The sequence below is a fragment of the Camelina sativa genome, chromosome 4 (assembly GCF_000633955.1).
Source record: "Camelina sativa cultivar DH55 chromosome 4, Cs, whole genome shotgun sequence".
Taxonomy (NCBI): domain Eukaryota; kingdom Viridiplantae; phylum Streptophyta; class Magnoliopsida; order Brassicales; family Brassicaceae; genus Camelina; species Camelina sativa.
In genome coordinates this window covers 15,053,722-15,075,791 of record NC_025688.1, presented here as the reverse complement: position 1 = coordinate 15,075,791, position 22,070 = coordinate 15,053,722, and the positions used below count along the sequence as shown (strand labels likewise).

At 34.8% G+C, this 22,070-nt stretch overlaps 2 protein-coding genes and 1 long non-coding RNA gene across 4 annotated transcripts; 1 reads left to right on the top strand and 2 right to left on the bottom strand.

Annotated features, from left to right (window-relative positions):
- Positions 2,043-2,863, top strand: LOC104780624. The gene is made up of 2 exons (XR_766789.1): positions 2,043-2,101; positions 2,544-2,863. It is a non-coding gene; the product is annotated as an uncharacterized LOC104780624 (long non-coding RNA).
- On the bottom strand, positions 3,088-5,838 carry LOC104780623 (uncharacterized protein DDB_G0287625-like). The gene is made up of 6 exons (XM_010505134.2): positions 5,151-5,838; positions 4,732-4,783; positions 3,908-3,994; positions 3,717-3,781; positions 3,449-3,613; positions 3,088-3,336 (listed from the first exon to the last, which is right to left on the bottom strand). The coding sequence occupies exons 1-6, from the start codon at positions 5,730-5,732 to the stop codon at positions 3,286-3,288; spliced, it is 1,002 nt and encodes a 333-aa protein (XP_010503436.1). The 5' UTR covers positions 5,733-5,838; the 3' UTR covers positions 3,088-3,285.
- LOC104791020 (glycine--tRNA ligase, chloroplastic/mitochondrial 2) lies at positions 5,900-13,914 on the bottom strand. Of its 2 annotated transcripts, none has more exons than XM_010505132.2 (33): positions 13,592-13,914; positions 13,254-13,518; positions 12,958-13,013; positions 12,794-12,871; positions 12,560-12,634; positions 12,398-12,468; positions 12,188-12,304; positions 11,991-12,092; positions 11,706-11,832; positions 11,456-11,539; positions 11,180-11,266; positions 10,830-10,931; positions 10,570-10,633; positions 10,375-10,430; positions 10,084-10,155; positions 9,893-9,975; positions 9,697-9,745; positions 9,546-9,608; positions 9,314-9,403; positions 9,133-9,219; positions 8,938-9,009; positions 8,741-8,799; positions 8,475-8,568; positions 8,071-8,289; positions 7,817-7,911; positions 7,528-7,618; positions 7,282-7,416; positions 7,153-7,191; positions 6,942-7,031; positions 6,547-6,648; positions 6,391-6,472; positions 6,223-6,308; positions 5,900-6,139 (listed from the first exon to the last, which is right to left on the bottom strand). In XM_010505132.2, exons 1-33 carry the CDS (start codon positions 13,835-13,837, stop codon positions 6,041-6,043), a joined length of 3,237 nt encoding a protein of 1,078 aa, XP_010503434.1. In that variant the 5' UTR covers positions 13,838-13,914; the 3' UTR covers positions 5,900-6,040. The 2 variants fall into 2 exon arrangements, with proteins under 2 accessions (XP_010503434.1, XP_010503435.1); XM_010505133.2 differs by having other exon boundaries at positions 7,312-7,416; positions 13,592-13,837.

Sequence of the window (22,070 nt, the reverse complement as noted above, 5' to 3'; positions counted from 1 at the left end):
TTTTCCTTATACCTCTCTCCCTCTGCAAAGTTATCCAAAATTCCAGCAGCCCTGTTCTCCTTGGTGCATCTGGAGACGACGATTCAACAAACAAAACACTTTATTAGAACACTCTATCAAGAAAAACAAACAAACCCCAACGTACAAGTAACTTGAAAATAGCTTGAAGGTTGTTTTTGTGCCATAACAAAGAAGATGATCGATGGCAGTAACATAAAAAAAAATCCGAAATGGATCCAATCATCGTAAGTCTTAACGAATCCTTTAATGAATATTTAAAGTCTATGAATGATCTGCCAAAGTAATGATTCTTCCTATTCATAGAACTGAGGGCCAAGTAAGCATTTCGACTATATATTATCTTTGATAAAACGACCTCTTTAACTAATAGCAAGAAACATGAGGGTCCCCAAACACTTATACTGAAGGTTGCTTTGTGCCATCACAAGGATATATGATCACATAAATGTAATATAAATCAGAATTGCATTAGTTGTATCCAAAATCATAAAAAGTCTAGTGTGAATGATCCGCCAAGAACTAAGGGATAAGTTTCCATTTCACAAATGCATTAATCTGGACAAAACGACTTCGTTTAAGTATTACACCAATATCACATCACGGCCAAAAGAAGATAGTTGAAAGGAGTCTCAAGTAGGTAGCAGGAATCAAAACAAAATCAGAGGAGATAGGGAGGGAGGTTAGAACAAACCTGACTTCAGGGTTTCCGGTGATGTTTCTGATCAACGAAAACGCACAGATCCCAACGGCAACTCCGGTGGCAGCGAACAAAGGATACACCTAACCCCAAACAAAACAAAATTATTTGTGATTCACACACGAGCTAAATCTTAGGAAGAAACGAATCCAGATCAAAAACAATAGAAATTTAAACGGTAGTCAAAGGAGAATCAACGGATGGATTCGATCCGTTACGATTCAGGGGAAAAGATCAAAGATCGATGAGAAGTAGTAAGGAAGGAGTACCTCAGGTCTCAACCAACGGCTCGACATTTTTTGGATTCGCAGAGAAGATGAAACGAAGGATTGAAGAAGAAGAAGACGGCTTCTCTCTGGAGAATGTTAGAAGAAGAGACGTAAGATTGTGATGAGACCACTTTCCCCTTTTTTTTATTTTGACTTTTTAGGTTTTACGATTTTTTCGGGACGACAATTGTAAGTTGTAACCCCAAAATATAAATTAAAATAAAAATAAAAAAATTTGGAATACTGATTTCTCATTGGCAGCGAGGCGTCCAGCTTGTAACCAATGGCAGTTTGACAGCTGTTCGTTTAGAGTTTCGAGACACCATTTCTTTTTGTTTTTTTTGCTTTTTCTACCTTTGTTTAGCTGTGTTTATGAAGCGATATATACTAGCAAATGGGCAAGTTGTTGTAAAAAAAAAAGACTACGATTCTTATCTTCTTTTTTTTCTCCCAAATTATTTTAATTTCGTTTATATTCGTCATATCTCTCTACCAAATGGGCAAGTTGTTGGCGATAAGATACTATGTGAGTTATTTTTAGCAATTATGTGCATACAATCTTTTATATGTTAAAATATATATATATATATATATATATATATATATTTTAGCGAACGATAAAACCTAGTATTTGATTAAAGTCCATAAGAAGGTTTGTGATCGCTGTCCAGGATTTAGTCCTACGAAATCTAGGACTTACTATCCAAATATATATTGCATGATATTTTTTATTTTAACACAATTTACAATTTTTTTTGTTCTCAACATATGTACAAAATTTGGTTTTGACACCTTAAAATTAAATGATAAATATATTAAATTTCTAATATGTAAATTTAAAAAGATAAATTTTACTTTTAAATTTCTAATATCATATTTAAAAGTAAATTTATCTTTTTAAAGGAAATAAGATAACAAATATATATTATGTAAATATAATTCTCATCTTTAATGGGTTTGTTTTGGACTCGGCCCAGGTAAATTATTAATGCCTTACTATGCAAGGATATATATATAGAGGAAAGGTTCCAACTTCCAAACCTACTTTTCTGTTTCCTGACGCAAATTACCTGTGAAGATCTCTTCTCTATACTTCTTGTCGCCTATCTCGAGAGTGAGTAATATTATTAGGTTTAGCTTTTGTTAAGACGCATCGATGATGAAGGCTGTAATTGTTCTTTTCTTAGTTGTTGTTAACACATATTGATGAAGGCTTGTAACTGCTCTTTTTCTTTTGTGTTTTTTTCTTCTCTTAATTCATTCTTTTCTGTTCTGGCTAGCTCTTGTAAATTTTCTAAGTTCATTGTTTTGTTGATTCCTAGCTTTTCTGAGTTCGTTGATTCGTTGTTTGTTTTGCTTTAGCGATTATCCAAGTTTTGATTATGTAGAAAACCTGTAAATCACCTTGTCTATATTATTAAATAGAATTAAGCCGTGTTTAATTTGGATCTGTTGATAATACTAGTCATTATTTAATTATTTTTATTGTTTCGCTTGTTGAATGTTAGATACATAGTATTGACATGTTTACGATTTATCTTTCCTAATGTTTTTAGGTGAAAAAATGAAGCATTACATGCCTATTGTCAGTGAGAAGCCAACAATTGAGCTTGTAGAGCTCACTTCAGACATGAAATTGTTTGAAGCTTACAACACGATTCGTCTAGCACGTACAACGAAGAGACATGCCGGTGCTAGAGCCAAGAGAGCTTCAAAAGCTTAGAATGAAGAGAAGAATTGACAAGTCTATTCTTCTCAATGTAGAAGAAACTTCTATGATTTTTATCATCGTTTAGAATTGATTTTATGTATCTGATCTGACTTTTTCTTCATCTTGGATTTTTCTTTTTTATTTATCTGATTCAGTCTTTATGGATACGACCATCTCCTTTCTTACTTAGCCTTACATTATTGATTGAGTTTGCTGATACTTGGATTTATGGAAAAAAAAAATATCTAATAAGCTAGACTCTGGACCGCTTCTAACCCTATCGATGATTAATTAATCATCATCCTTAATTCCTTATCGCATTCGACCTAGCAATTCTGATTTCCCCCAATAGTCTAATGAGAATCCATAATAATGCCAGAAGTTAAAAATAAAACGTACGACATCGAAGGGCAATCTATATTTTTTTTTAAATGTTACGTACCAAAAATCAGAGTTATGAGTAAAATCACTATCAAACAAGAACAAAAATTCTACTAGAAACAAAACGATCGATACATAGTAAGGACCAACAACTATAAACTACATTGATCTTCATGACTTCCATAGTTCCATTATTTATAGGAATTTCATGACTTGCGAGCTCTGTCTCGCCAAGATCCTTGCTGTTTTGCAAGCACCTAAAACAGTAAAACACAAACGATGGGATTAATAAGCTTACGTACGGACCCTGGAATGGAGCTCCAAGAATCGAGATTGGTTTGAGAGCAAAAGAAGTGAATAGATTTTTACCTTTTCACTTAGAAGACTTATCGTGCCACTGTTGCTGTCTCCTTCATCGTCCTTAACATCAATATTCTCTGTAACATTACATTCGGCGTCGGTATGGGTTTGGAATGTGGGTGCTCCAAACATGGCCTCATCGTGTGCGGTTTTGAGTTGCTCTTCCCGTTTCGCCTACAAGTTTTTATTTAACCATATAATTTGTTTGAGGCTCTGATTTAAAGAAAAACTGTGACTTGTTTAGAGATCGAAATTGTAAGGTAATGACTCAGTATACCTCGATGGCCGAAAACCTAAAACTCTGTCCCATTCGCTTTACTAAGGCAGCGTCGTCATCAGTACCTGCAAGCATATGAAGTTTTTAGCATCAAGAGTATATACATAGTAACTAAGGATGATTTTCTGCTTTTAGCTCCATCGTACATCGAAAACATAAGGAGTAAATGTAGAAATTCATGGTAAACTGACCTTCTTCTACTTCCTCATCATCAACTGGAGCATCTTTGTCGAATTCAAATCTTTCCCATCCTGCACCCTTACTGGTATCTTTCTCAGCTGCAATTTTACCACAACATCAGTTTCAAGAGAAGAGATAAACATGAGCTTGATATTAACGTTTTCACAAGGTATGCAATGCGAAGGATCTCATTTTAAGGACAGTTATGATCTTTCTTGTTCTTTTCTTCTTTCTCAAACACCAGGTAATTTATCTTTATACCAGTAAATACATTTACATATTTACGATCTCCAGGAAAGGGTTTGTACTAATCCTCCTTATATGCAGAGTTGCTATGAAGATCTACGAGGTCACTAAACACTTAGGTTTTGCTTTGCTATGCTGATACGGAAAAGCTAGGGAAAGTCTACTCCCAGCAGTAATGCACATTGCAACCTCAATGCCAAGAGATGAAGAGTTAAAACACTGCCCTCCACAGAACTATACCATAAAGACTTTGATTTATGAGAGCATTCTCAGTCATCTGACCTAATTCCCAACCAACACCGTAACACATTCTCCTAGCTCAGCTTTACACCTTTATCCCCTTAACTAACCAACTTAAGGCTATGATTCACTACAAAACTTCTAGAATAGCAACAATAGTCTTGCATTAGACTAATAAGAAATCCTTATTCATATCAACAAGACTAAAACACATCCCACCGTTTTACAGTGACACTCCAAAGATGGATCCCACTCAAAAGATGTTGCTGGGAGAATCAGATCACGAGCTGCTAGACGCATGGACAACAGAAACTCAAAGTAATCTCTCAAATGGGACCGACTAACATACCAGTTTCATCAAGCTGGAGCTTCATCTTGGCCTTCACTTTTCCAGCAGCTGACTGTTCAAGAAAGCAACAAAAGAACCCAACCCTTATGATACCAATGGAAATGAAAAACCACACACAAAAAACACCGATCACAAAAATACAAAATCTATATCCATAAACAAAGAATGGTTGAACCAAATTAGAGCTCAAGGGTTTACTATCTTAAAACATCTAGTTATTCCTGCTTACCAAGTAAATTGGTGGGTACATGAAGGCAATTCCTAGTTGCAATACCAACAGAAGCTTCAGGATGTTAAGCTAATTGCTATGTTCTTATTACCCTAACTCCCAAACTCTAGAGGGATTCTAACATTACGAAGCAAATTAACAAAAGTTCATCTAAGTATGGTAACCATGAAGGCTGAGAGAAGGAGTATACCATCTCATCGTAGCCTTTGATTAGCCGCGAGTAATCAATCTTCTTCTCCTTAACATCTTCCCTCCTCCTACTTTCTCTCCTCGGCGGCGACGAACTCCTGCTCCGGCTCCTCCTCCTCCTCCGACTATCTCTATCTCTATACCTATCACGCCTCTCTGAACTCCTGCTCCTGCTTCTCCGTCTCTCTCTATCCGCATACCTACTACGTCTCTCTGAACTCCTGCTCCTGCTTCTTCTCCTTGTATGGCTTTTATCTCTCTCATCCCTCTCTCTACTCCGATTACGGCGCCGTTCACTCGATTCTCTGGAGCTCCTCTCCGGAACCCTAGGGTGTTGCTGATCCTTCTTCAATTTATCTCTGATGGTTCGGATCTCGGAGTCTTTGTTGTCAGTGGATTTAGTTGGGTTGGAAGAAGCCTTGACGAACTGGTTGAGAAACGAAGAGGACGATGCGATCGCCGATCCTCTCTCAGGAACGGCGTTGGCACCGGAGGAGAAGCCGAGGCCTTGCTTGGAACGAGCAGCTCCTTCTCCTTTACGCGTGAGCTCGTCGTAGTAAGCTGCCGCTTTTTCCTCTTCCATAACTAACCGCCGTTTCTCTCGGTGGTTTTTTTTTTTTTTTTATTAACTCTTCTTCGCCGGCCTCCTCCTTGCTGTTATCTCATTATCCAATTTTTTTGGCACATGTTTTTCATTTGAATTTTTTGAAATGATACACATATTTTTTTATTGAATTTTTGCTTTATAGAGACTATTAAAATTTATTCTAAAGAGTTTCAATTGCATAAGTTTTACATTGAAATTTTCCTCAGGAAGAACACAAAACTATAATAAGGTTATGAAACAAAGAAAAAAATGATTCCTGTGGAGATTATGAAACAATCAAGAACTCAAAATCCGGGCAAAAATGAGAGGTCAATGACTCCTGTGGGAAGATTGGCAATGTTATTGAGCAGAGCGAGTCTGTTCTTCCTCACTCTTTCATCTTCCTGCAAATCATCAAATTCAAAACTTCACTCTCGGTCTACAATAAAGCTCGAGTACAGTGTGTGGACAAAGCTTTTCAACTTACCACCATCACAAACACATTGTTGAAGAAATCCTCTAGTGGTTCCACCAATTGCATCGATATCTCAGTGAACTCTTCGATTTCTATACCTGAAATTTGGAAGCAAGTGAGGAAATTTGTTTTGTTTGTTTGTTTGAGAGAAACCAGCTGTAAAGAAGAAAGTGGAGTTACCAGTGTGAATTTGATCTTTGATAGAGGTGTAAGTGCTCCACAACGCTCTCTCTTGGGTAGTCTCAAATGCCTTCTCATCCACCTGATTGCATCATTTAATGTTAGCAGCTGCAAGTTTGCACACATGCTCTTTGATCAGATAGAAACCTCAAGTACCTCAACTCCAACACCAACGTCTTTCCCACGGACAATGCGTGTGGGACGAGAATATGCTTCCACTATCTTCGGAAACATCTCACCTCTGCTTAGCTTTTCCATCTGCAAGGTATCAGCCAATGCACCAGCGATGTTAGCGTTTTTTTTGGAGCAAAATAACTATGACACAGCAACATTCAAAACCACAAGATAATCAAGTCTTAGTCCAGTTTCTAATCTCTAATACTAGATAGCCAAGGGAGATTCAACCAATTAAATTGGGATGTATCCTTCTATGCTAGGCTTAATCCAATCACCAAAAGATCTGACTTGTAGGAGAATGATGCCCACAGGCTCCTCAACTATTACCTGATTCCATATCTAATTGCTATTGGATTATATCACAAGTCACTTACCTTGTGTGCAGTACGCGCTGCCAGACAAGGATAGGTTCCACGCTCTGCTAGGACAGACCTAACTACTTCAGGGCTTACTCCGTTGTCAACCTGTAAATAGGAAAGAACGTTGTTTCAAGAACCGGACCCTAAGGTCTTTCAGTTTAAAGAGCCGGGAACTGTGTCTAAAAAATTAGAAAGCAACAAAGAAGCATCACAAAAGTGCACGAACCAGTAGCTGTTCCAGTCTTCGAGTAACAAATTGATACACCTAGAAACAATAGACCAGTTAATTATATCATGAAACAATTCAGATGACAGTTTACAACCTGTAAAAATGAGAAATAGTATATGACGCCACCGAAGCTATGGGAGTAGGCTTGATTCTCACATCTTCTAAAATGTTTGCCTCAACCTTCGTTGGTTGTACACTGGCCGCAAGTTCTAGAGCACTTTTGAAGTTGACATTTTTCTCCTTTTCGACCAAAATCTGAACCTGTGTTATACATACAAAGTAAGTATAACTTTGCCTCCATACCTTCATGCAACCATAAATGGCAAATCATAATTGCTCGTTTTTTAGATCAGCATATATATATACACTTACTAAGCCATATGATATTCTTCTAAGGCCAAATGGGTCATTTGATGAACTTGGCTGGCAACCAGCAGCAAATAGACCAACAAGGCTATCTAATCTACAAAGTCATAGAAATAAGCATAGGTGTAACCGTGTAAGTATATAGGATCACAAAAATTCAAACAAAATCATCATATCAGAAGTATTATGCAATTTGGTTCTGCGCAAACTCAGAAACATGGTTTTGTGTTCACAAGACAAACCGTTTGGCATAGAAAGAAATAAGAGACACCAAAATTCTAGGCTTTCGATTTACCTATCAGCTATTGCCAAAACCATTCCTGCATCTGTTTTTGGGATGACATCTCCAGAAAATTTAGGAAGTGTAATCTCCAGCAAAGCTTCTGCTATCTGCATCCCAGGAACATGATTTCATATAATAATAAAGCACATGCTAATGAATATATACCATAGTAAGCTAGTAGCTTAATCTATGAAGCAAAAAAGAAGCTGCCACAAGGGAAACTTAAGCCCATAAACATACACAGATACACTTGAAGAATCCACTACCTGCTCTGAATAGCCATCTCTGAGAGCATAATGGCGAGCCATTATTCCTGACAGCGCAGTAAATTCTGTAACTACAGCAGTTGCAAGGTCTGACATAGCAAGAGAGGCAGCCTCCTCCACGACAGGAAGCACATCTTCATCAATTTCGAGGGCCAAACAAAGCTTAGTTACCATCTTTTGTAGACGGTTCATCTTATCCAGCATCGTCCCCAGCTTTTCCTATTAGTTCACATAAACATGGATTAGAAGCTTGTGCTGTATGTGCTACTGAAGTCAATATAAAATGATTTGCATTTTTTACTTGTAACTGAAACCACAATGAAACTACTGGCGAAAAAAAAAAAAGTACGACAATTTGTTGTATCCAGCTTCTAGTATAAAATATGTATCAAAAGAAAACTTACATGGAAGAGAATTCCCTGTAGCTGACCTCGGAAATCAGAAAACCTTTTCCTTGTGTCCACCTCATAAAAGAACTTTGCATCTTCATAACGTGCCCTGCAAATGTAAAACATGACCTTTGAGAGCTTTTAACATGGAGCACTATCAAGACTTGACAGCATATAAGTAGGGCAATGCAAACAGATAGAACAATAAAGACGTGCCAAGAGGGATCTACTCTTATCTATCAATTGAGTATAAATTTTAGCTACTTATAACACATCTCAACCTGAGAACTGCTTCATTTCCTTTTTTCACCACGTCCTCATTTATTGCACCATTGGCAACCTAAAAAAATTCGCACTCTGTTTCATCAGCTATTTAAAAAAGTTTTATGCCATTAAAAATGAAAAATATATATATATATATATATATATATATATATATATATGCAACAGAAGACAGTGCAAGGCTAGAGTGTCATACAGCAATAAAGTAAGGCAATAGATGTCCACTATCATCAATAATGGAAAAATACTTCTGGTGCTTCTGCATAACCTATAGGGTATAACAAGGCTTGAATTAGATAAGCATACTTGCTGATAAATCATAAGAAAGTAAATAGATATTATGAGCAGGTTACACGGTATAAAAACCATTCTTCGTTTCTGAGGAGCTTACAATAGTTAATAGCTCCTCTGGAAGTTCTAAGAATGATTCCTTGAACTTTCCGATTAAGGGCACAGGAGCTTCGACGAGATTTGCAACCTAGCAAAAACCACAAATTAACTGGCTTCTTGGTATCTTGAGGTAAAGATAGCCCTTTGTAGAGCATACCAATGAAAAAACATCCCAAAATTACCTCGTTAAGTAAGTTCTGTGGGACAACAAGGCGTCCATTCACACTCTTTGCTAGTGCATTTGACTTCTCAAGAATGATTTTCTTCCTTTCCTATAAATTATGGTAACTAATGAAATGACTACATAAATCCATAACTAAAAATCAAAAATGAAAGAAATCTGACACCCTGCTGAAAGTTAAAAAGATTTTTATAAATATATAATGGATAGAGAAGAATATATGAAGGACATGCCTCAATTTCAATATTGATTCCAGAATTCCTCATAGTATCTTCATAGGATTCTGCATTCTGTACCTGCCAATATTTAGAAAACGATAAAGCACACATCTGAAGCATGACATCCAAATATGTCTACAGACGACAATGCCAGGTACATTCTTACCAATAGTGATGCTGAAGCAGTATTGCGAAGTCCACAAGATACATTTCCACTACATTTCAAAGATGAAACAGATAGTTATATTATTTACAAATATTTTCAATATCTTTCTAACATACCTGCCAAATACAAGAGGGAAATTCGTGCCAATTTAAGCCATAGAAAGCATGGAAAAGCAAGAGTAGCCAAGTAAACGTACCTTGAGATGCCAGCAAAGGAGAATGGCACAACCAGATCCCCATGTAAGGCCACAACCCAGCGAATTGGCCTGCTAAACATTACCTGCTTATCACAGCACCAGATAAATAGCAGTAATTAAAACACCTTGTTTTACAACTGAATCTAGGCAATATAAGCAGTAGTATGAGTATACAGATATAAGTTACATACTGAAGAGTTCCAGCGCATTGACTTTGGGAACGATATTTTAGCCAGCATAGCAGGTAAATCTTCTGATAGAACCTATAATAGACAAGATCCCAGAGCGAGAATGTATGCTTAACAAATAGAGGACTTAGGACGCTAAACATACGAGGTATACCATATGAAAAGCAAGAGGAAAAATGTGAGCATTTATAATATGCTAATTTAATGGATATACTATGTCTTTCATGAATTTCTGTCATAAAAGATGAAAATAACATTGCCTTAGCATAACAAAAAGAGTAAAGGAAAAAGAACCTCCAAAGCAAGTCGAGCTGGCTCTGTAACTAGTGCATGGACATATTCTGTCTTCCCTGAAAGAAATACAAAAAAAAAAAAGAGGTTAAAAATGAAGAAAAAAGCAGAATTGCAGCCTAGGAGACAAAGAGCAAGGAATGTCATAAGTTAAAATAGGATCCTGCAAACAGAATTTGCTAAAATGGATGCACGTACCAGAAACTTTTCTGTACAATTTTTCCAAAGGAACGCCATGTCTACGGCTAAAACCATCTGCAGCCTGGCAGGAAGGAACAACGAGAAAATTTATACCTACATATCTATAGGCAGTCAATGCACGCACAAAACCTAAGGGGAAATACATAAATGAACCAGATACTATTTCGATAAATTCCACCCATGCCTACCAAAATACTTTGAATACGTTGTTAATTTTAATATCCTTGACCAAAAGGACCAAAGGAAAACAAAATAACCTTCGTAGGATTTCCTTGATCATCAAAAGCTTTGGAAGCAGGGGGTCCTCGAACTTCAACCTCCTCTTCCAGCTGCCTCGAGGACATAGCATCAACTAAAACCTGAAAAAGGGGCCTTCACTTAAAACTACTTAAAAGAAGAAGAAAAAGAAGAAGTATTCCAAAAAGCTTCAACGGTACTTCAAAAACCCAAAACCTTCAAATCCGTCAAAATTAATTTTTACATCCTCACATCAAAAGCCAGCTTTAAATAAGCCTCATAAGCGAAATTTTTAAAAACGTACAAAAATGCTGAAGAACAAAAAGGAAGATTCATGCTTTTATAGAGTTGACATCAGTTATGTAATTACCACTAGCCTGCGGGGTGTGCCAAATGCTTTCACAGCACCATGCCGCAATCTTTGATTCTCTAGTAATTCTAGCACTAAGACCCTGAGCTGCAATATTAACAAGGACTATTACTTGATGTGCAATATATCAAAAGAACATAGCAGAAAAGGAAAAACAAGAAACACATGAAAAAAAATCTAGCGAGTATTGTAGCATGAGCGAACGGCCTTCAAGTGTCCATGAGTGAGTGATAGAGAGAGAAATATCAAGTTTCTCCATATGAAATGTAATTTTACTTGTTCACTAGCGTTGATAACATCTTGAGGTGGCATCTCTTCAGTCCCTATCTCCATAATAAACGATCTTGGATCCTCAGGAACCTGTGACAATTGAACACCACATAAGCAACAAATTAGGAAACTATCTTATTTGACACTTTCAGAAATGTTTTCCTCCATCAAAAAAGCCATCTTCACAACTCATCAAAAGGAAATAATCAGCAACAAAGCTCCAATTGTAAAATCTCTAATCAGAAAACAACCCAACCTTTTCAGCCATTTTTTCCAAAGCCTCTCTGTGACAAACGGGAAGAACTGATTCGGAGGCAACACCAAGAGGATGTCCAAGAGACTCGCGTGTCTTTAACCACAACTGGGCACATTGGCGAGCCAAGCTATTCTTTCAAAGAGAATGCACAGACGCAAAAAATGCACATCATAAATATATTTACAAGTAACAACTTGTCTAAAAGCACTTCCTCTCCGGTTAATCAAGCTTGTTGGGTTGCTCAATAATACACTTTAGGAAGAAAAAAACTGGAACAGATCATACCTGCGCATTCGACCGAAATAACGAGCACGTTCAGTTACGCCAATGAAACCTCTGGCGTCTAAAATGTTAAAAGCGTGAGACGTCTTCAGAAGCTGGTCATACCTAGCATGCCCCCAAGCAGCAATTTGTTAAATTCAAGAGGCAGTTGTTAAATATGGAGAAGAAAATGGATGATCATTAGCATGTGATAAACATACGCAGGGATTGGAAATCCTAAGGCAAGCAAGGAACGTGCTTCTTCGTCAAAATAATCGAAATGCTTTTGAAGGCGATCCACGCTAGCATGCTCTAAATAATATGAGCTCATTTCCTTCCTGAAAAATTCACCCGTATCTAAAAGCATGACTAACACAGAATCATTTTGATAATGTATGATGAAAACCCATAAAAGAATATCAGTCTTTTACTCGTTTTCCAAGAAAAGCTCCCCATAGGTGATACCATCAGCATATAAGATCTTTTTGAAATGATCAACTTCCTGTCAGTTGAAACGAAAAGGTTAACTTAAGCCAGACAAAAAGGACCTATAACGAACATGTGTACATCAACAATGGGAGTATACTACTAACCTGAAGCAACATGATGATGCGCTCAAGCCCATAAGTTATTTCAACAGATACTGGAGACAACGGAAGACTTCCAGCCTAGAGAGAAGTAAACTTCACAATTATATTGTTTTCTAGCAACTGAAGAATATATACTACAGATTACAGAATCAAAGATAAAATTTACCCTAAGAAAACCAAAAATGCAAACTGTAATCTATAGTTCATTTTTAGTAATGTTTAGATAAAATGAATTACCTGCTGGAAGTAAGTAAATTGTGTGATCTCCATACCATCCATCCAAATCTCCCAGCCCAAACCCCACGCACCAAGCACCTGAAAACAGACACCTCCAAGCTGAGAATATAGTGAGAAACTAAAAGATATGGAAACCTCCATAAAAACAAGGTTTCACACATTACCGGACTCTCCCAGTTGTCTTCTACAAACCGAATATCGTGTGCAGTCACATCAATACCTATAAAGAACACATACGGCGGACAGTAAGGGATGAAAGAGTTTTCCTCAGAAGCAGTTTTATGTACCATAAAGATCAACTTGACATAATCAAATCTTTCAGCAAAATATACCAACGGAAACCATCACAAGGAGAAAGATTCAATCAATCTATTGCACTTGAGTCTCAAACATATAAGTGGAAACATAAAGAGGAAGCATTTTTTAGAATAAAGACGAAAGAGTAAGTTTTGATGAGTACCTAAAGCAGAGAGACTGTTGATAAAGAGCTGTTGAGAGTTTCCAGGGTCAGGTTTCAAAATGACCTGAAACTGAGTATGTCTTTGAAGCCTATTGGGGTTCTCTCCATAGCGAGAATCATCAGGACGTATGCTTGGCTCAACATATGCAACATTCCAAGGTTCAGGACCAAGAACCCTCAAAAAGGTACAAGGATTCATGGTACCAGCTCCTACCTCAGTGTTACTAGGTTGCATAACGGCGCATCCAACGGAAGCCCAATATTCCTAAAAAGTTCTCAGTTAGATAAATTCAGTCAATTCGCCGAAATTTGGAAGGAGATGATGGGGAGAATGGAACCTGAAGGCGCTGAATCGCCTGTTGGAATGTAGGAACAGACGCGGCGCGGGTGGTGGGATCATCGTCGGGCTTACGATAAGACTGGTGGTGAATAGAGGCGGAGGAAACGGCGGAGGTGCGGTGAAATCGGCGGCGGGAGAGAAAAGGGGTATGGGAGAGAGAGCGAGGGAGGAGGAAGAAGCGACGAGAAGCGTGAGGACGAAGGAAAGAGACGATAAGAGGAAGAGAAAGAGTGAGGATGGCCATGAGTGACCAGAGAGAGAGAGAGAGACCCCTTGTGGAAGAGAAGTCAATGTTGTTGTGGATTTTGGAAGACCGAGACAGAGAGAGAGAGGTTTTGTGTTATCTTTTTTTTTTTTTTTTCTTCCTCAAATTCGCGGTTGGACCTAAAACTACATTTTTTAACTACGGTATAAAAAAAATTAAAAAAAAAAATGGATTGAGATACTTATAAAAATTTAAATTTGATAACAGAAAAGTGTTTTTTTGCGATTATATGATAAAAATGTTTAAGAAAACATTTGAATATATAAACTATGTAAGGACAGCCGATGTACGGGTTTAAAGTTTTGTAAATAAAGTTAAATTTAATAAAAATATATTAAAATATATTGTATATTATTTATAATTTTTTGTTATAATATACTAATTTATATCTATATACAAATCTTTTAGGTATGTTACCATTAAAAATGTATTTTTTACATTTAGGTATACTGTATGTTACAAATATATTATTTACCACTATTTTCTAGACATTTTTTAGGTAGTGGTAAATAATCTATTTGTAACATACAATATATCTAAGTGTAAAAAATACACTTTTAATGGTAACATACATGAAAAATTTGTATATGAATATAAATCTGTGTATTATAGCAAAAACAAATATATAAATAATGTACAATAAATTTTAATATAGTTTTATTAAATTTAATTTTATATACAAAGGCCTTGATTGGAAGCACTCGAAGTGCGTATCTGTAGAGTTAAAAAAAAAAGTGTTGATGTTACCAATCACAAATATTGTGAGTTGTTTGCGGTTTTTCATAAAGTGAAAAAAAGTTTATTTGCGTTTTTCCAAACAGGATAATTGCTCATGGACCGCATTCATTTTTTGAACCCTCAATTATGTAGCGGGTTGTTTTAAAAAACGCACCTGAATAAAATAAAATATTTCTTTATGTTTATTTTAATTTATTATTTGAAAGAACTAATCAACATTCTATATATTAACAAATTTCTCTGTGTTAAACTTGTTTTTAATTTAAAAATTGTTAAATGACTTTATAAATCATTTACTTTTTCATTTTTTAAAAAATAATCTATGTCATTATTTCTTCATATATGATAAAAAAATCAGTTTTAATTTTGAAGGAAAATTTTATAAGAATAAAAATGCAAAAATGCACATGTAAATAATTTGTAAATAAAATAAATAGAAAACATAAATAAAAAATTTGTAATCCAGTTTACTTATGTTTAAAACAGAAATTTTATTTTAAAGAAACACATATGTTTAAAAAAATTCTGATTAACAACTGAAAAAAAAATATTAACAATACCGCTAATAGTTTTTTCACCAATCATACATCATTGTGAACCGCTTATTCCGTATAAACCGCACTTGTCCTGCAAATACTTTTATCATGCACGTACCGCAGTTGAACCGTACCGCACTATCAAATCGTTAGTCCCGCACTACCAAATCCGCCGTTACCATTCGGACCCAAAAATTTAAACTCATACATCGGGCGGGTCCTTATCTAGTATACTATAAAATAGAGTATATTAAAAGTAAGAGTAGAATAATTCAGATATCGAATACATGGAACAATAAAATCTAACGAGGGGGTATTAAACTTGGTATTTTAAAGGATTTGATAAGATTTTAATATTTTAGACTTTTGAAAGAATTGAGTGAGTTTTTAGGAGATTTGGTTATCTTTTAGAGTTTTTCTATTTTTTTATAAAAACAAATGTGTGATTCTTTGAGATTCTTTAGTATACTTTAGGTGATTTTAGAATATTTTACAACACAAATATATATTTTTGTGTTCTTAAAAATATAACAACGTTTGCTTCTTCTTAAGAACATAACATCTATATATTTTGATGTAGCATAAGCAAAATCAGTTCAAGAGTCTGGAGCTATGCCTTCGGTTTGTTAACCGGAAATCGAGCATGTCCTCTGTATATGTGAATCATTTTTTTATACTAACGGGAAGATTCTTGACAAGTTAGTAACCATTGCAGTCACCAAATTCAACCAACAGACAAAGCACCCTCCACATGACATTCTAAAAATTCGTCCACCTTGTTAGTTGAAACCATTTTAGCAAAAGAAGTAGTTTTAGATCAACTAACGCATACTCATACTATGACGTGTACAACATGAATGAACCAGTGTCAATTTAATCACAAAATTGTCATGAAGTACTCTTTTGCAAGGACACCGTTATACTCTCGCTCGAGAAGGAGGATGAGATCACAAACAAATTTCTGTGGTTGAAATCGGCATCAGAGACTTCACTGGTGGAGAAGGTGGTTGGTGATCGGAATTGAAAATGGATGCCCTCTACATTGTAATCACTAATTACTTGGCTTAATAGCATAACCCTCATCATTTAGATAAATGAGATCACCTTTCTCTTTATACCCAATGCATCTGATAAGAACTGAGATATATCAGTAACAGACCAAACTAAAGAAAGAACCTAATTGTCACATATAGGATAAAATGTCCCACTCTGCATTTTTTTTCACTCATGTGTTTCGTTTTCTAAATACTATGGCTAAGAAAAAGCTATATGTCCCTTGGGTAGAGGATAAGAACAGTAACATGCGTATGCTGCACATATCCCATATGGATGACCTCATTGCAAACAGTTCCATGAACATTATGGAATCAGCTCCTTTTGATGCCCAAGGGAATAAGCGTGAAGATGGTAGTGCTTTTTTTTTCTACGTTGACACCACTATAAGCTTCACATAAGAAGTACAAGCCCTTTGTAATTAAAACCTTTTCTTTGAATTTGTTGAGAGTGTTGCAAGCAGATGAACCGATCGATTTGTTCGTCATCATCCTGAAACTGTTTCATTGCCAAAGCTTTCCCTTATCNAGGACACCGTTATACTCTCGCTCGAGAAGGAGGATGAGATCACCAACAAATTTCTGTGGTTGAAATCGGCATCAGAGACTTCACTGGTGGAGAAGGTGGTTGGTGATCGGAATTGAAAATGGATGCCCTCTACATTGTAATCACTAATTACTTGGCTTAATAGCATAACCCTCATCATTTAGATAAATGAGATCACCTTTCTCTTTATACCCAATGCATCTGATAAGAACTGAGATATATCAGTAACAGACCAAACTAAAGAAAGAACCTAATTGTCACATATAGGATAAAATGTCCCACTCTGCATTTTTTTTCACTCATGTGTTTCGTTTTCTAAATACTATGGCTAAGAAAAAGCTATATGTCCCTTGGGTAGAGGATAAGAACAGTAACATGCGTATGCTGCACATATCCCATATGGATGACCTCATTGCAAACAGTTCCATGAACATTATGGAATCAGCTCCTTTTGATGCCCAAGGGAATAAGCGTGAAGATGGTAGTGCTTTTTTTTTCTACGTTGACACCACTATAAGCTTCACATAAGAAGTACAAGCCCTTTGTAATTAAAACCTTTTCTTTGAATTTGTTGAGAGTGTTGCAAGCAGATGAACCGATCGATTTGTTCGTCATCATCCTGAAACTGTTTCATTGCCAAAGCTTTCCCTTATCTCTGTATCTAATCAACTAGTTTTTCTTTTCAAATCATCTTGAGATCACGTCTTGCGTTTGAGAGCTTCAACCACGGTGAGACATGTGGAAGACACATTTATCACCTGTAGGAAAGTTGCATCAATCGACCCTTCTCTCCCAATTGTAATTTCCCAGGAAAATATATGTTGATTGAAGAAAGTTGGACTTTATAAACAAAACAAAAAAAGTTGCAGTTCATCTTTTGTGGTTGTATCCCACATTTTTTTTTTCTCTTGAAATCTTTCAAAATTCTACCTCTATAGGTATGATTTTACTAGTCATATTTTTCAACTAAAAAACAAAGAAAAAGTCTCCTAGAATCATTCAAAGTATAATTTTTTTAAAAGTTGTGATATATTGAATAACAATAGATTTCAAGCAAGTTTTATACATGACTAATTGAATAACAAGAGATTGTATGTTATTTTAAATGATTTTACAAAAATTTCAAGTTGAATAACATATGATTTAAAAGATTTTTATAAATCCCAATTGAATAACAAGAGATTTCAAAAATACTCTAAAGTCTTTTAAAACACAAGTTCAATACCCCCCCTATAATATAATAAAGTAAGCTTACACCCTCTAAGGAAGTTCTATTTATCTGTCACGTGGCACTTCTGAATCTTTTGTTTTTTTTTGTTTAGCTAATTATTAATAGGTTGTAAATGGTTAATGGGCCACAGAAATATCTCAACTTCTCAAAGCAAAACCGATGGAATCTCACAGTTCCGTCTTCTCCTCTTTCTCGCCTCTCTCTCTTCCCCACCCTATCCCTCTTATCTGTTCAATTACCGTTAGAAACTCTAATTAATCTCACCTCCTTTTTCATGGTGTTTTGTTGACCAATAATGGAGATATTAAATCAATATTTTGTTTGTAAAAATATTATGTTAACATCGTTAAAAATCGTAACAATGATATGTGGGAAATTGGGAAATTTGAAAATCGTGATAGTTTGTTTTTTTTTGTCACCTATAAAATAGTTTAAGTATTTTTCTGCCAACGAAAAAAGTTCGTGTTTTTTCTTGCAAATATTAAATAAGTCACGTATTTTTTTGGCATTTTTTCCTTTTTTGTTTCATCTTTCTAATTTAAAAATATCGTTACAAGTGGTATCAGAGCCGAACCCAGACGAGTGTGGAGTCAAGTTGGCTCATACCGTCAGGGGGTGACGGTCTTGGTGCGCAACGAGGACGTTGCGATCTGTTAGTGGGGGTGAATTGTGACACCCCGGTTTCAGAGACTTGCAGAGAGGTTTAAAAGAATTGATTGGGCCACCTATGTCACCAAAGTGCACTTATCTTTTCGGTCAAAGGTCCTGAGAGAACTCCACAATTAAGCGTGCTTATGCTGGAGTAGTCTCAAGATGGGTGACCTTCCGGGAAGTGACTGTCGGAACTGTGCGAGTGATGACAAAAACACAGGGAAAGATCATGTGGTGATTTGTATGGACGGTAACAAGTCTTTAATGTCTCCCGGACGTAGCAAACCGGCCGTCGGATATTGATGGGCTTACGGGCCTAGTCAGAGAACGTTAGGCCCATTAAGGAAGGTGGGTCCATAGACTGGGATTGGACATGGGGTCTACTTATATGTGGCGGTCGGGACATTAAAATATCTCAAATCATAAATATATATATTTTTGTTTTAAATGTTCTTGCATTGGTTGAAAACTCAATGAGATTATATTTTTATATTATATAATATTTTCTAATTTCAGTTACTCTCTCCTTACTGGTCTATTTGGTATTTATTTTCTTAAACATATAATATTTATTTTTAATTAAACCTAAAATAGAACATATTTAATCATACACATTAATTCATGTATTAAATATACACTTTAGTACTAAATTGCAACTGAAATTACATAAACTGTGAATTAACTATTTGTTTTCTCCATTCACTTTCATTTAAATATCCTAGCAATTATAATTATAACTCCTCTAATTTAATTTTTGAGAAATGTAACTTTCATCACTTCTTATCCTATAAATAATTATTCTCACATCCTCCTCCATCATATCTCAAATCTTAAATATTTTCTTTGTTTTTTTTTTTGTTTTTTAATGTTCTTGCATTGGTTGAAAACTCAGTGAAAATAATATTGTAAAAGTTTAATAATATATTTTACATTGTTCTCCATTTTATTTCATCTTGCTTTTATGTACTTTTTTCTTTACTTTAGATGTTAGATTATTTCTTACACATTCATATATTTATTTATTTGATTCTTAAAAATATGTAATGTTCTAACTTCTAAGGAAAGAAAAATTTGTAATTTAATTATAAAATATCAAATCAATTTTTCTTAGCTCTCTCTTACCTCTAACAAAATAGTAATACATTTTTTTAAGAATACTCATCATTATATTTAATTTCTGATTAAACATATAATTACATAAAGATCATTAAGCTATATAATTCAAATATGTACTTCAAAAGGATTTCTTTATATAAAAAACAATATAATATTCTATTTTCTATCTAGCTTTTACTACAAAGATGAAACAATTATAACTAAATCTAGCAATATAAATTAAAATGAGGGCAATATAAAAGGAGACTTAAAAGTAAAATTAATCTTTGAGAATTGTACTTTAAAGTTTTGCTTGCACTTCATATGATTTTATAGAGAATAATTTCATTTCTCTCATTTAATACTTTAGGTTATGTGTTAGCTTATATGAACCACTTAAATTAATATTTGAATATCATAGTTAATTTTCATTATATCATTTTTTTTACCTCAAATCTTCAGAGAAACTAATGAAAATTATTATCAAAGTTAAATAATAGAAAAAACAAAGAAAATCAAGAGATATGTATTTGTGATTATATTTAAATTAGTTATATATTATGAATTTGTATGATTTTTTAAAAAATGTAAATTTCCTAAAGACATTTAGATTTAGATTTTTTATACTTTTTATGATTATTAAATAAAATTAAATTAATTAACATAATTTATTATATATATATATATATATAACAATCTGCGCATGCGCATGATATAACCAAGTATTTCATATTTTAAAATTACGGTATCAAAATATATATGGGCCAATATCAAATTCAGACTCGAAATATAATTATCTTAGGTAATTTTGGAATAATGGGATATTAGCTTCTTTATTCTCCATCTCTAACATTAATTACCTTACATGATTTTGGAATAATGCTATAGCTTCTTGATTCTCCTTCTATAACATTCTCTTCTACACTTGGGGGTTTTTTTTTTTCTTTTTTTGGTGAAGTCTTCCACACTTGTGTTTAGGAAGTTAGGAACTGTATTGTTCGTATTTTATTAATATGTGCAACAACATGCACGCACCAGATCCATTCCAAAGAGAGTCAACACAAATTTAATAAGTGTTTCTAAACCAATAAAAAGCTTATTTTTCTTCAGCCCTAACTTATAAGCTATTTTATTTGAGGGCTAACAAAAGAGAACATTAGGTAACTCTTCATCTCGAAATGGTTTGAACTTTGGTGCTAAACAAAGTCACCTATATGGAGTGGCAACTTTCTTCGATCAAACAATAGTAGTTTTCGCAATCCTCACTATTAGGGACACTAAGCTTTGGACGCGCAGCCAACAACTCGTATTAAAATACTTGCAAGATAAATTATACAAGTCTTGAAATCCCCATGCCACGAACAAATATATAAAAAACTGGATCGGTACGACTATCTCAGTCAAACTAAAGCTGCCTTAATTAGGTGGAGAAATGCTCAATGCATTGCTAAAAATTTGAGAAGAAGAACGTTCGAACGCATGGAAAAAAACGAATTAAAAATTCAAGTAATATGAAAACAAATACTAGATTTTTTTTTTTGGGGGGGGGGNGGGGGGATAAGTAACAGTGAATTTAAAATGATATTGTCATGAAACCTTACTATTAAGCTCATCAGTTTCATGCTTTCAAGGATCATGTAAGAGAGGCAATGGTATATTTTTTACGAGAATAATATCTGATAATGGACCAAAAAAACAGCAAGCTAAGTAGAGAAATAATGATTTATTTTTCTTTCTAAAAATACAAATACGCACGGATTTTGGTTTTTGATCTGATAGCACAATTACAGCAGATTGTATCAACATTGAAAAATTCGCCCAAAAGCATATCTACAATATTATACTAGAAATTAAAAAGCTAGCTAGAAAATGAAACTCGACTCTGGCGGTCTGGCCTTCACATGTCAGCTAACTTTTCCAACAATGTTCATTAATTTAACATCTCCAAAAGATTTTTAGATTGAAATACAAATCTTCTCTGTGGGTACATTTCTTGAAAAAATCAAGAAAATAAGAAAGTATCGAAAATATTCACCCCAAAAAAAAGAAGAAAAAAAAAATCAAAAGTTGCCACATGATCTGAAACAATAATCGAGAGAGATCGTCATGATACGATTTTTCCCATCCAAAAATGATTTTATTTCCCTTCCCAAATATTATCATATCATATGATTTCACCACTCACCATTACTTGACTATTCTCAACAAAACAATTAATAAATTAAAAAGCTTTATGACTTTGATTTTATTTTATTTTGCCAAATTTGAATAATATGACTTTCTTGGAAAACAGAAATAAACTAATAATTTGCCACGCGCTATCAGACAGACAAAATCCCACAGATATGCAAAGATCTCTAAG

Bases quoted from the DNA above. Each gene is read 5' to 3' on its own strand.
- LOC104780623 (XM_010505134.2), bottom strand. From the start codon at position 5,732: ATGGAAGAGGAAAAAGCGGCAGCTTACTACGACGAGCTCACGCGTAAA. The intron at 3,995-4,731 runs GTATGTTAGTCG...GTAAAATTGCAG, and splicing joins GCTCCAGCTTGATGAAACTG to CTGAGAAAGATACCAGTAAG. The intron at 3,337-3,448 runs GTAAAAATCTAT...TTACTGTTTTAG, and splicing joins TAAGTCTTCTAAGTGAAAAG to GTGCTTGCAAAACAGCAAGG.
- LOC104791020 (XM_010505132.2), bottom strand. From the start codon at position 13,837: ATGGCCATCCTCACTCTTTCTCTTCCTCTTATCGTCTCTTTCCTTCGT. The intron at 12,469-12,559 runs GTTAGTAGTATA...TTCAACTGACAG, and splicing joins GCATCATCATGTTGCTTCAG to GAAGTTGATCATTTCAAAAA. The intron at 7,417-7,527 runs GTAAGTGTATAT...TGTATAACACAG, and splicing joins GAAGAATATCATATGGCTTA to GTTCAGATTTTGGTCGAAAA.